The sequence below is a fragment of the Dendrobates tinctorius genome, unplaced genomic scaffold (assembly GCF_039654945.1).
Source record: "Dendrobates tinctorius isolate UK_male_01 unplaced genomic scaffold, ASM3965494v1 ptg000010l, whole genome shotgun sequence".
Classification (NCBI taxonomy): domain Eukaryota; kingdom Metazoa; phylum Chordata; class Amphibia; order Anura; family Dendrobatidae; genus Dendrobates; species Dendrobates tinctorius.
Window position 1 is genome coordinate 9830055 of NW_027361678.1, and position 14624 is coordinate 9844678.

General features: G+C 40.7%; 1 protein-coding gene across 1 annotated transcript in view; it reads right to left on the reverse strand.

Moving 5' to 3' along the window:
* SPTBN5 (spectrin beta, non-erythrocytic 5) overlaps positions 1–14624 on the reverse strand; it is a 313866-nt gene that overhangs the window by 218821 nt on the left and 80421 nt on the right. The window contains exons 7-11 of the mRNA XM_073586632.1: positions 10811–11442; positions 9354–9492; positions 7808–8040; positions 5997–6150; positions 4842–5042 (exon numbers count right to left, since the gene is read on the reverse strand). Of these exons, the coding sequence (XP_073442733.1) occupies positions 4842–5042; positions 5997–6150; positions 7808–8040; positions 9354–9492; positions 10811–11442 (1359 nt within the window). The remainder of the gene's footprint in view (positions 1–4841; positions 5043–5996; positions 6151–7807; positions 8041–9353; positions 9493–10810; positions 11443–14624) is intronic.

The following is a 14624-nucleotide window of genomic DNA, read 5'->3' on the forward strand; positions in this document are numbered from 1 at the left end:
CTCCAGAACAATCGGAGAGATCCCCCCATTTTTTAATTGCACTGATCTCTGTCACGCTGGGTGAGGGAGAAGCAAGGTGCACAACAGCGAGAGGGAAGGGAAGCCCAAACTCTAGGGAAGGGGGGAGTGGAGACCCCTAGGCAGATCTAACAACACCCTGTTTTATCTGACATCCCTAAATAGGTTCTGCACCTATTGCCGAGCAGGAACCTAATCCCTGCCTGACCCTAGAGATAGGCCCTGGATAGGGAGGGGACGGGGTGAATGCTAGTCAGCCCCCACAACAACTAAAGACAGAGAGAGTGGACAAACAAGGGGATACACTTAGCTTGAGAAGACCACCGAGATATCACTCCAGCAATCCTCCAAGAGTACTCCAAGAAGACACTAGATAACTGCTAGTACTTCCAACCAGACAGAGTGAAATTGAGCTAAAACCAGACCTTCAGCAAAGGTGTGTTAATTAGCAGCCGAAGGTGGAGGTAACTGCTGGGTCCTAGAGGGAGATGGATATCACTCCATAATAGAGATGCAAAAATCAAGAAGGTGCTTGTACTGTAGAGCTAATTGCAATGACCTTCTACAGCCAGATCCAGGATGACCGTCTGTCACACCTGACATACCCGTGACAATCTCATCGTGAGCACTTTTGATATTGTGAGTTACTTATTACATATGTTTTATTGGTATTTGCAGTATACTTTTTATCCTTGTCTATTAAAAGTTAAGTTTTAGGCATCCATGCTGTAGAATTTGCAGTGATCTTGGGGATTTGGTCCATACGATGGCTTTTTCGCTTTTTATTTGTCTTGAGATGTTGGCCAAAACACGGAACACAAAAGGAAATATTAATTTACGGGCAAACGACTTGAACAATCTGCCAGAAACTTGGAACATTGGCAAACCGGACACTTCTGAAAGTTTTACACCAGGTTTCAGCTTTCGGGAACTACCATTATTGACACATTTATAAAAAAAATATATATATCAATTTACAGCCAAATGACTTGACCAATTTGCCCCAAATTTGGTAAGTAAAATCAGGCACTTCTGAAGGTTTTAAACCAGAACTCAGCTTCCAAGGTCTCGCCCAAAAGCAAATATTAATTGAAATCTCTTCAGGAAACTAACAACTAGTGGTTAAATTTCTCCACATAACAACTCAGATATGTCGGCTTCACATCAGCTCACGCAAACATAAAACAGTAATAGACAGAGCCATGTGAGGCCGAGTAAATCTGCCAGTATATTATGATCCGTACGTATTGATTGTATTGACCGTTTGTTACTGTTTTAGTTTCTTGGCTGTGCGCAAAGTGTGAAATGTTGGCTGTGATTTCCTATATCTTCTTATGCTGACACATCAATGATATACTGCCTTGAAATGCCAGATATAGAGTGTCATGGTTTTTCTGAAAAATGTTAAGTCTCTTAACTATTAAAGTTGAGCGAATATCTTCGGAATCGGTTGCCGAATCTGAATTTACCATATTCGTGTCATATTGCTACCCTATTCGTGCCGAATTTATGTTTGACGATCGATTCCGAACATATTTGGTCATTTCTACTCCCATTGACTCAAAAGACGTTCGGCTGTGTTTGGCGAATATTGCAAAAAACCATATTCGCCGCCAATCGTAATCGGAACCGAATTTTGAACCATTTACTCAACTCTAATTACCATCTCATCTCAGCAATGTTATTTCCATTTTCTTGTCCAGTTATCAGAACAGATAAATGAATATACTGAAAGAGCAGGACCTCCTGCACAACCGACCCCATTGACTATAACGGGGGCACATCTGATCAGTAAAATCCCGCACACCATGATGGAAACTAATGCAGCATGCGGAGCTATTTCGTCTGTTTTTTTTGGGCAGGATTTGCGATGAAGGCTCTGAACACAGATGTGAATTGGCCACACTTCATTTGATCTGGTAATAGGGGTCCAGATTATCATCCCACGGAAAGACATCCCGCTCACGAAGCTACATGTGTGTTTCTGGACATTTCCAGTGTGTCCAGATTGGAGCCAGAAATTGATACCAGCACAGACCAGGTAAGCGCCGGTATGGAAACTACGGGGAATCAGTGATTGTGTCATGCACAGTGTAGGACAAACTAAGTGCAACACAAAGGGATAAGGGAAGGGGAACCAAACACTAAGGAAGGGGGAAGTGGTCACCCCTGAACTGATCTAACGTCACCTTGTCTGTCCTACCGTCCCTATATAGGTTCCGCACCTATCATTGAGCAGGATACCTAGTCCTTGTGTGAACCTAGCAATAAGCCCTGCACCGGGAAGGACAGGATTGGCACTTGTCAATTTCACTAATGCTAAAGACAGCAAGGATAAATGCAACAAGGGGGGCACTTAGCTTGAGTAGACTAAGAGTGACACACCGAGGCCCTCCAAACTCCAAGAGGACACTAGCAGACTACTACAGCTTCATGTCTCAACAGAGAAGTGCAAACAGGAAATAACACCTGCAACTCCCAACAGGAAGTAGGGAGTTATAAACTCCCAGGTCCAGGTGTGGTTTTTAGCACAGGGGGAGGTGGCCACTAGTCTGCAAAGGAAGCAACCAAGACCTTCTGCAGACACATGCAGTGCAAGGGTCTGCAGCCTCTGACACATCCGTGACAGATTGTATCACTTATTTTAGCGTGCGCCTTTTTAATGACAATTTTAATCCATTAATTAATGGGGTTTCCAGGAATGAAAAATTCATGGTCTATTTTTGGGATAGATAATCTAATATTAAATTAATGGGGTCTGACTCTAGGCTTTTCCGCTTATAGCCCCTAGATCTGTACTTTTGGTAGCAGATGTTACTGTTATGAGATGTAACACAAAGCGCATCCACCGCCTATTTATTCAGCTGATCTTCAAAAGTACCAAGAGTTGGGCCCCAGCAGGATAAGCCGTAGGTCTCGCTCACATGAGCATATCACTCGAACGAGTGTTATTTGATGTTTTATCGGACAGCAGTCAGCCCAATTTATGCAGTGCGGATTTTTTATCTCATGGTGATTCAGAATGCAAAATAATTGCAGCATGCTGCGAGTGGCTCCGCAAATCAGATCACTTGCAACCATACAAGTCTATGGGTGTAAAACCTTGGACTGCACTCGAATGTCCTCTGCAGACACAGACAATGGAGAAGATGGAGAGATTAAGATCTCCATCTTCTCCACACGTGCACTGTGATTCTTTCATGTGAGAGAATCGGATCACAGTAAAATGACACTCGGATTAATCTCTGATCTGGGTGTAATTACCAGAATCGACCCTATTCTCTCGGAAGAGACCGGCCATACATTTGGTATTTACAAGCAAAGAGAAAAAAATATTTACAGACTTAATCAGATCACAAGCATTATTAAGTCACAAACACTGGATGCAAAAAAAACAACAAAAAACAGTTTATTTGTATCATATATTTAGATTTATGAACAGAACAACAGGAAAAAATACAGGAACCAAACATATTGGACGAGCTACTAAAAAGAGTGATGGCTTTCTAAGAAAATAAACACAGCTGAAAAAAGGAGGAAAGAACAGAATCAATTCAAAACTTCTTTCTTTTCTTCAGAAATGTAATCCTAACCAGCACCTAAACAAAGAGGAGAGGGCAAAGGAACGTTCCGACCCGTGAAAATAAAACACATGGAAGAACCATGAAATAAGCCACTGCAAAGCAAACACCAGTTAGACCTTGGCTTTGTTTTGGAAAAAGTGGTACAGCAGCAAAAAAGTCATGTTAAGAACCTGCATTCTTAACATATAGGGGTCATTCCTGGTCTTCTAGCTATTCTGTACGCTTTTTATCCTTAGGATGCAGACAGATGGCCGTATACCTTGTGTGAGGATCGCGTCGCAGTGCTTGGACTGGTCTGGCACCCCTTCTGACCTGAGCCTGACAGCATGATGTATGTCTATGCAGCTGTCATGCTCAAGTCAGGAGAGCCCACGGTCAGACCGAGGATCGCGTCGCAGTGCACGGACTGGCCCTGCACCTCTCCTGACCTGAGCTTGACAGCGTGAAATATGTCTATGCAGCTGTCACGCTCAGGTTAGGAAAGCCCACGGTCAGTCCGAGGATTGCGTAGCAGTGCACGCACTGGCCCGGCACCTCTCCTGACCTGAGCCTGACAGCATGATGTATGTCTATGCAGCTGTCGCGCTCTGGTCTGGAGAACCCACGGTCAGTCTGAGAATTGCGATGTGATCCTCTCTGGAGACATACGGCCATCTGTCTGCACCCTTAAAGAGAGAAGCTGCCATCACTGACAAAAGGGTAAAGCTGATTTATTCAAGGATTGTCTTCACAAGACCACATTGTTAAAATATTTTTGTGGTTTACCCCAGTTCCCAGGTGCAGGTTTTTTTGTTTGTTTTTTTTAAAGGGGACTTTACATACACTTCTTGCCCAGTGCAGAGTCTTTGCCGCTGCTTCCAGATTTTGCCACGTTGATCTAATGTTGACAGCGCTGCAGCCAATCACTGAGCTCAGCAGCTCATGCCGTTAACTTGCGCAGTGCTACTGAGCTAAGTGATTGGCTGCAGTACTGCTGACGTTATATCAGCCCTGACAACAATAACGGACATCAGAAACAACAGTGGAGACTCAGTGCTGGTCCTGAGGAGGGTGAGTAAGGCTCAGTTTGTTCGTGTCTTTTTCTAAACAAACTGCATCCAAAAGATGGGATTTCCATTACCGGAGAACCCTTTTATGGACTCTTCTTAAAGTCTAAGAGCATGCAAAAAAAGAATCAAAATATTGAAGTTCACCAGTGTTACATTTCTGTTGAGCCTACAAATACAGCAAGTGTTTCACCTGTTTAATGAGAGCAGCCACCTCCAGCCTCAATTTTCTTCTTTTGACCTCGTCTTGCAGCTCCAGCCACTGTTTCTGGATACTGTCAATCATTTTCTGGATAGCTCTCTGGTCTGTATAAGCCAGCTGGCACAATTCCTTGCCATTTCTCACCACCTTGGATAGAATAGACTGATGGGAAAGTATCTCTGCTTCTAAGGCCTGAAAAGGACACAAAAAGTCACATTACAAATAGGCTGATTTTGATGTCAAAGGACAAAAAGGCTGAAATTATCCACCATGACATTGGTGATGTTCCGCACGGACCTTGGGACACATGGCCTGACTTGCAGAAATTGTAACAATCGCTGATATTTCATATCAATAAAGTGAAGTTCATTTTTCCTCACCAAACAAAAAATTACACGTTGAAAGAGAAAGAAGCCTTCCTTCGAAGGTCTACTCCAGAGTTGGAAGTATACATGTCATATTTTATGGAATATTAGAAGTGCCATTCTGTCTGGACTAATCACCTGATCTTGGAAAACGAATAAACCTTCAGGTTCAATGTGATAAGAAAAGTTTTTCCATCCAGTAAAGTGAATTAAAAGCAAAAAAAATCTTTACTGTCACTTCATAAAAATAGTGGCATGGGTATAGAAAAATAACTGATATGTTTTGAGTCTGACTTACTTAAGAGTAGAAATATTAATCTATGATTAAAAAGTCAACCAGACTCGAAAAAAAAATTTTTTTCTCTATGCAATCAAGTCACAATAAAGATTTTTTTTTTGCTTTTAATTTGCTTTACTGGATTGAAACATCTTACTTATCACTTTAAACAAAGCTGCTTGACACCTCACAAGCCTTAGGATCGCCCAGGAACCAGATTGTAGAACACACACATATTGGATGCGGTGTGTTGTATCCACAAACTTTCTCATAAACCTCCAAGTATAAACGTCTCTTCCACAGTAGACCACAAGCTTTCCAGCCAGTTGCAATTATCACCCATCTACAGGACGGGCTATAAAACTTAGATTGATGGGGTCCAATCATTGAAACTACTACTAATTGTTAGAAAAAGGGACTTCACTCCTCCCCGTTTTCCTGCAATATGGGCATGTACCTATGGCACTGAAAGGAAAAGGCGAGAACACCTTCACAATCTTATACCTCTTGCTTTGCTATAGATGAGTTGATGTGGCCTATATCTCTGCCAGGATCCGCCAAGCTAAGTGCCTGCCACTTCTCATGGATCCAAGCCTCCTCCTCACCACAATCTTGGAAAAACTGATACAACTTCAACAACTCCTCAAGACGTAATCGCCTAGAATACAAAAAAAAGTTTAAATAATACAGGCATAAAAAAGAAAGAGCAAACATTTAACTCAACAGATGGCTGTAGGCCAAAGAAGATGGCTCAGGTGATCGTTTAGCAAACTGCTATCTGTTCCAACTTCTCTGTGCTCCACTCAGCCAATCGCTCCTGTGCTTTCTATGAGAGAGCCAGGGGTGTAACAACAATGTTCGCAGAGGTCATGACTGGGCCCATGAGGATGGGGGCTCGCCGATGCCAACCTCAATTGGATGTTAGTCCTCGAACGCACATTCAGTTGAAGTGTAATGCATCATAGAGAACTGTCGGGTGCGTGTGCTGCAATACACACTGCCGACCAATCAGAGGCCAGCAGCTGACGTCAGCATGCCTGTGATTGGGGGTGCTTGTCAGTGATGACATGCTCTCTTGTCGCTAGTGTAAGGAAGAACTACTTTTGTGGGGAACTACAGATTCCAGAGCACGCCGTACGGGAGATTGTGGTGAAAGACTCCCGGCTGCTGAGCAGTGTGATGGACGCAACACCGGCACCAGCCGGCTGCTTACTTTCATCTCTGAAGAAGTAAACAATCACGGACTCAAAGTAAATGAATCAGTTGAATGCCTAGACTGTAGCTTTAAGTTAACCTGTTCTTTGCGTTTGTTAGCCTAAAAGCTGTTTAACCCCTTCTTCTCCCTGCAAGGAGTAACCTCCCTGTGTTAATAAAACCAAACCCCTGTTAACCCTTGCTCTGTGCCTCTGTGTTGATGCATTTGATTTACCTGCATTACACTTGCAAGCTGAAGTCAGCTGCAGGCTTCAGAAGAGGACGCCGCTCGGTGGGGGAGCGGATGGAAGCTGAGTATAACTGTTTATTTTTTTTCTTTGTTATAAAGAACAGAAGCAGAACAGGGGACATATACCAGAATAGGGCCAGGATGAAGGACAGATATACCAGAATGGAGAACATATATATACCAGAATGGGGCCCGGATGAGGGACAGATATACCATAATGGAGGACATATATACCAGGATGGGGGGGGACCCCGGAATAAATCTTGCAGCGGGACCCATCTGACTCTAGTTACTCCACTGGAAAAGCCATTGTTGGAATCCGGGGCAACTTATCTCATCGAGAACAAAATGATCGGCCGTATAAAATCAGATATGCCGGATCCTTTGATAAGGTCGGGGGAAAGTCTGGAAGCCCCCATAAACATTACATTGTTTGCTGAGCCTGCCGATATCAGGGCTTTCAAACGATGTTAGTCTATTTTGTATTGTGGCCCTTGCAGTGAGAACAAATAAATATCACCACAATAAAGTGTGTTGTCTCAAACACTACAAGTTTATGAAGTTCCAGGAGAAAGTAGAAAGTGGCTGGCACCAGTGAGGGAAAATGTGGTAAATGCCCTTTCTCTCCAAGCCATAGATATAAAAAAGTCCTATAAATTATTAATCAAAAGATAAAAATAAAATGAATGCAATTCAAAACTAAGGAAGAAACTACCAACATTATCTGATTTTCTTCTTCTGCGTAAGCAAAGCTACCATACTACAAGACCATGATCCCTCTGGTGTCACCTTCCATTGCACATATTGATAAGTTAAAACGTCGTAGTGGTTACTAAACATGAGGCACAAAGTAATGTAAAGAACATCTTACCGAGATTTACTGAGGGACACCAGGTTCTGATAAAGTTGACGTAAGTTCTTTACTTTAGTTTGGAGAACATCAGCATTACCCTTTTCACTCTTTGGGACGCATTCTGCCCTGGCTAAAATTTGTCTCACCGATTCACCATATGACGTAATTTGGGATTCAATTAGGTTGTTTTCTTGAAGGAAGTAGTCCACTTCAGGGAGTTGTTTCCCAAGCTCTTTTGAGCTTATTAAATCCTGATATTAGAAAAGAAAGTATTATGCATAATAAAATATATATATATATATATATATATATATATATATATATACACATACACACACACACATCAGTATGTATAAGAGAACATTATGGAGACTTCACTAAATGAATACGTGCAGTAAACAACCAGAGAATACAATTTGCATTACTGATTTATATTAAGTGGCGTCTAAAGGGGCTAGATCACTCAATGAGCTGCAGAACAAGGCACAGCTGTCCAAAAGAACAAGTCATCATTTGTCAGCAGGTTATTGCTATGTAATCCGTGTAGGAGAAAGCTCAGGACTAAGAGCGTCTGAGCTCCAAACGCGTAGACCTGTGTCTTATTCATATTCTCCCCCCTCTCCATTTTTATTTTTGTTGGATTGTACATGGTTTTTTTTTGCTCTTACAATTTTTAAATGTTGCTGTTAAAGTCATGCTTTAATACCTTTAAAAGTCATTTTTTAATACCTTTTTTATTGCCGTGGATGCTAGATTTTTTCCCTCTTGATGTAGGAGCAGAGAGCCTTATTCTAGCTATGTGTCACTTACTCAGCAGCTTGCTGTAGATTCAATACAATCAGTGTTTTCTCATCAGTAGATTATCACTGCAGGACTAGGTGTCACATGCAAGACAGTCTAGCTAATCTGTGTAACCCTGCCCCCACCACTGACTGGCAGCTTGCTGATAGCTTACACAGGAAACTGCAAATCAGGGGTGTGGGCGGACTTATACACATTCTGAGCACTGCTACGTATACAGTAGAGAAAACAGGGATTCTATCAAAACTGCACCAAGCAGCCCAGTAAGTAACACATCGCTGGAATCAGGGTCTCTGCATCAACATCATGCTTTTCTCAGATTACATAGCAAAAATCTGCTGACTGATTCTTCTTAAGGCCCCTACATACATATGTTAGCTGTTAGCCAACAACAGCTTTCTCTCCCAATTCATCAATACACTGGAATGATTGGTTCAGATCAGTGCTCCTGTGCCCTCTGAAAGCCGCTGCAGACACCTCTATATGTTGATGTTCTGAGAGTCTATAGGTGTCCGTACACATTAGACACTTCAAAAATAGGCAACTTAAGACAACTTTTATCTAATGTGTATGAGGACTCTGAGTGTAAGCAATCAAGGAACCAGCCCTTTGGTAGAACATCCAAAGGTTAAAACCTTACACATCAAATATTAACAGCCTACTTTAAGAAAAGTTCATCAACATTTATTAAAAATGAACTCTATTAGCAATACAGGGTTATGTGCACATTTGCATGTGTTATTTAGAAGGCAAACGTTGTTACCTGCATGGCTCGCAACTCCTCGACAGCACTGTCAATGTCACGTAAGAGGACCATTATTTGCTGTTTATCTTCTAATAACTGTTTGTGAGTTTTCAGTAGGTCAAGCAATGCACGCCAGCCTCTCGATAACTCTTGTTGTCTGTTTGATATAGAGTGAGAAGGAAAATATTCGTTCTAAAGCAAATCTGTCACGTCACATTGATAAAAGCAGGCCAATCTGCACCATATTCTAGGGCGGCAGGAGCACATTGAAGTATGGTTTTGTCAGAAAATCTCCAGTATACCTTGTCATTTATTTTATTTAATTTCTGCTCATTCTTGGATTACGAGTCCAGGCGGCGGACCTACGCAATGATTGACAGCTATTTCTACATAGGTGTGCACACAGAGATAGCGGTTATCACTAAATGAATTAATAAATTACACTTTAACTTTTCAAACAAGCCTGTGTTCTATGTTAATTTGCTATATCATTTTGATGCAAGCAAAAGCATTAGGCATCCAGGTGGTGGTATAGCTAAATAAAAATACTATTTTAGCTACTGCGTTATATAATTAAAGTAGCACTCCTCCTCCTTCTCCTCCTCCTTCTTCTCCTCATTCTTCAACTCCTCCTCCCATTACAAATTGTACTCTCTTAATATATTGCATTCATCACATAGCATTGTGTCCTTACAATTGCTCATTTTGCCTTTCTACCCAGCTAATTCTTCTCTTTTCTATGCTCTAGGTAGAAACAGGAAGTCTCTTTTCCCTGCATTTATCATTCCCCTCCGCAACTCCTGACCCAGCTGCTTCCTCCTCCCTGTCAGGGACTTTTGCAGTGATGTCTCACACAGGGAAAATTGACCTCCTGTTTCTACATAGAGCTTAGAAGGATTCAGCTGGTCAGTTTTTAATCACATGATGTCATAGACCTAATGGAAAAGTGAAGAATTATCTTGGTAGAAAGGCAAAATGAGCAATTGTAAGTACTCAGTGCTATATAATATGATGACTGCAATATATTGAGGATAAAAATGTTGATGGAAATGCTTCTTTAAAACAACAAAAAAAAAATCTTACAATTTGTTGATTTGGGCTCAGATTTTGTTTTTAACTTTAGGAAAATAAAAACTTTAGATGTTACACATTTTAAAATGCCTCTTATGTTGTCTTCATTCTCTTATTTAATAGGCATTACTGTACAAGGGCAAAATAGATCCTCAAATCATGACAGATGCAATGTAGTTAATTTTAGAAGATAAACATAAGATATCGACTTTCAATTTTTTGATATTTGAACACATTTAATAAATCTTTAGCTCTTGTCTTTTTTATTTCTTTTATGTCTATATGCTATATCTTGTGTGAAACAAAGATGATCTGTGTCTATCGATGCAATATCACCGTATGTTTTAGGATTATATGTTTTTGCATTAGAAAGTTTTCCAAGTTTACCAAAGAAACAAACTTACTTTGTTATTATTACTGGCTTGTTATGGTAATTCTCTTTCTCTAAAACGGCACACATCTCAGCGAGTGACCTGAACCGCTGTTCACGAGGTAGCACGTCCGCCTCAATCGCCTCCAGCTTCTTAGTAGCAGCTTCCACTTGGGTGATACTGTTGGGCTTGAAATCCTGTCTCTCGATGACTTCTCTCATTTCATGCAGGTAGGACTCTCTAAGAAAAGCCTTCTTCTGGAACATCTGTGCCAAAAGCTCCAGTCGTTCCAGTCTGAGCAGCTCTTTCTGAAGAGCCTTCTCTCGCTCATATTCAGCTTTTTCCAAGACTTTCCAATACTTCTCTACATCGCTCAAGGACCTCCCGTCAGGTGGAAAATAAGGGCGCAAGTTGTTGGCTTGTAATTTAGTCCGGATGTTGAAAAAATGTGCCTCAATCAAGCCTTTCTCTTGGTACTTTGCAGGTTTCTCTAAAGTGCGATAGGTTTTAAAGTTGGCCAAGAGATGCAACATACCATTGATGGCGTTGGGAAAATTACGATCATTCATCTCCAAGACTTTTTGCTGGATCCACCTTAGAAGGTCAGATACCATAGTTTCATATTGGCTTTTAAGATTCTCAAGTTCAAGAACCAGGGACATAATCTGGAAAACATAACACTTAAATATAAAAATCTACCTAAAAAGTAGCCTAAATGCCATTACGGTACCATTACAATATATAATACCTTGAAAAATTACAAAAACAGACAAGATATCTTTTGAAGATATGACCAACAAGTCAAAGTTACCAAATACCAAGTCCAAAATGTACCAGAAGGTAGACAGGTCTACAACATAAATGCGGGATTGAGACTATTATGACCAATATGATATGATGCTTTACTGATTGTGTCTAGATATTGTTCTTCGCCTATTTTAAAAGGAAATGGATTTAAAGCACAATAATTATATTATAACACTAACATATCCTGCCCCAATCTCAATCTCCCAAGTCTCATGTGCTTACTCACCAACGATAGCGTCAATTACAGGGAAAAACAACTACAATTAAGCATGTAAGGATGATCATTACAGTTTGGATTTCTGGAATAGAAAGCAGAGAATTGACTGCTATAAAGATCAAGATCAATGAAGGAACAAAATCTGTGTATAATTAGTTAGACAAGAAAAAAAAATGAAAATCTGCTTAACGACAGATATTCGCCAAGAGTCTGATATAAGAAAAAGTATCTTCCACGATGTAAGAGCAACAGCTTGGTAATCTGCTAAGGTTACGTCTTCTATCATACTGATTTTTTTTTACTTAGTTTAAAATAAAAAAAATTAAGTGCTTTGGGGTTATTCAGTTTTAGACAGAGACTGGAATCTTCTCTTAACTTTAAAGTAAAACTCCAAAGCTAAGCTGCGTCATCTTTATTTTAACCCCAAGGGTGGTTTGCACGTTAATGACCGGGACAATTTTTGCAATTCTGACCACTGTCCCTTTATGAGGTAATAACTCTGGAACACTTCCACGAATCCCGGTGATTCTGACAATGTTTTCTCGTGACATATTGTACTTCATGTTAGTGATAAAATATCATTCATATAACTTGCGTTTATTTGTGAAAAAATGGAAATTTGGCAAAAATTTTGAAAATGTCACAATTTTCCAACTTTGAATTTTCATGCCCTTAAATCACAGAGATATGGCACATAAAATACTTAATAAGTAACATTTCCCACATGTTTACTTTACATCAGCACAATTTTGGAACCAAAATTTTTTTACTAGGAAGCTATAAGGCAATTTCTCATTTTTACACCATTTTTTTTAGGGACCACATCACATTTGAAGTCACTTTGAAGGGTCTATATGATAGAAAATACCCAAAAGTGACACCATTCTAAAAACTGCACCCCTTAAGGTGCTCAAAACCACATTCAAGAAGTTTATTAACCCTTCAGGTGCTTCACAGGAATTTTTTGAATGTTTAAAAAAAATGAACATTTAACTTTTTTTCACAAAAAAATTATTCAGGTCCAATTTTTTTTTTACCAAGGGTAACAGGAGAAATTGGACCCCAAAAGTTATTGTGCAATTTGTCCTGAGTACGCTGATACCTGATATGTGGGGGGGGAACCACTGTTTCGGTGCATGGCAGAGCTCGGAAGGGAAGGAGTGCCGTTTGACTTATTCAATGCAAAATTGGCTGGAATTGAGATTGGATGCCATGTCATGTTTGGAGAGCCCCTGATGTGCCTAAACAGCGGAAACTCCCACAAGTGACCCCCATTTTGGAAATTATACCCCCCAAGGAACTTATCTAGTGTGTGGTGAGAACTTTGAACCCCCAAGGGCTTCACAGAAGTTTATAACGTACAGCCATAAAATTAAAAAAATCATATTTCTTCCACAAAAATGATCTTTTCACTCCCTATTTTCATTTTCCCAAGGGAAACAGAACCCTAAAATTTATTGTGCAATTTGTCCTGAGTACGCTGATACCTGATATATGTGGGGGGTAAACCACTGTTTGGACGCAAGGCAGAGCTCGGAAGGGAAGGAGCACCGTTTGTCTTTTTCAACGCAAAATTGGCTGGAAAATGAGATGGGACGCCATGTCGTGTTTGGAGAGCCCCTGATGTGCCTGAACAGTGGAAACCCCTCACAAGTGACCCCATTTTGGAAACTAGGCCCCCCAAGGAATTTATCTAGGTGTGTGGTGAGCACTTTGAACCACCAAGTGCTTCACAGACGTTTATAATGCATGGGCATGAAAATAAAAAAATCATTTTTTCCACAAACATGATCTTTTAGTCCCCAATTTTTTTTATTTTCCCAAGGGTAACAGGAGAAATCGGACCCCAAAAGTTGTTGTCCAATTTGTCCTGAGTACGCTGATACCCCATATGTGGGAGAAAACTACTGTATGGGCACATGTTGGGGATTGGAAGGGAAGTAGTGACGTTTTGGAATGCAGACTTGGTGGAATGGTCTGCGGGTGTCATGTCGCGTTTGGAGAGCCTCTGATGTGCCTAAACTGTTGAAACCCCCCAAAAGTGACCCCATTTTGGAAACAAGACCCCCAAGGAACTTATCTAGATGTGTGGTGAGCACTTTGAACCCCCAAGTGCTTCACAGAAGTTTATAACGTACAGCCATAAAAATAAAAAAAACATTTTTTCCACAAAAATGATCTTTTTGCCCCCAATTTTTTATTTTCCCAAGGGTAACAGGAGAAATTGGACCCCAAAAGTTGTTGTGCAATTTGTCCTGAGTAGGCTGATACCCCATATGTGGGGGTAAACCACTGTTTAGGTGCATGGCAGAGCTTGGAAGGGAAGGAGCACCGTTTGACTTTTTCTTTTCTTTTTTTTTTTAACCGTCTTTATTGAGTGTAATACAAAGTATACATATAATGTCCAATAACATAACAGAAGAACATTTATTCAATATTATTAATATTAGACGGCATTTTTTCAACTATAACCCCCAAGCTCCTCCCCCTCCTCTCCCCTGGGCAAACTCCATAACTTCGTAATACAATTTCAATCCAGTCTAACAGGGATATTACCGGCAAGCTGCTCTCTCATATACCAGTTGGTGAGCTGGAAACAACTATGTATCGCCTGGTGTGTGGAAGATATCTGAGTATTGATAAAAGAGGACCATGTGAATAGAAAGCGTTCAGTGTCTTTTTCTTTATTGAGTAAGGCCTCTATCCAATCCATTTTGAAGAGATATGTGACTTTTGTAGTAATTAAGCTTAAAGAAGGTGTTACATCCTGTGCCCACAAATGGAGAATGCTTTTACGTGTGGCTGCCGACCATATGAACAAGA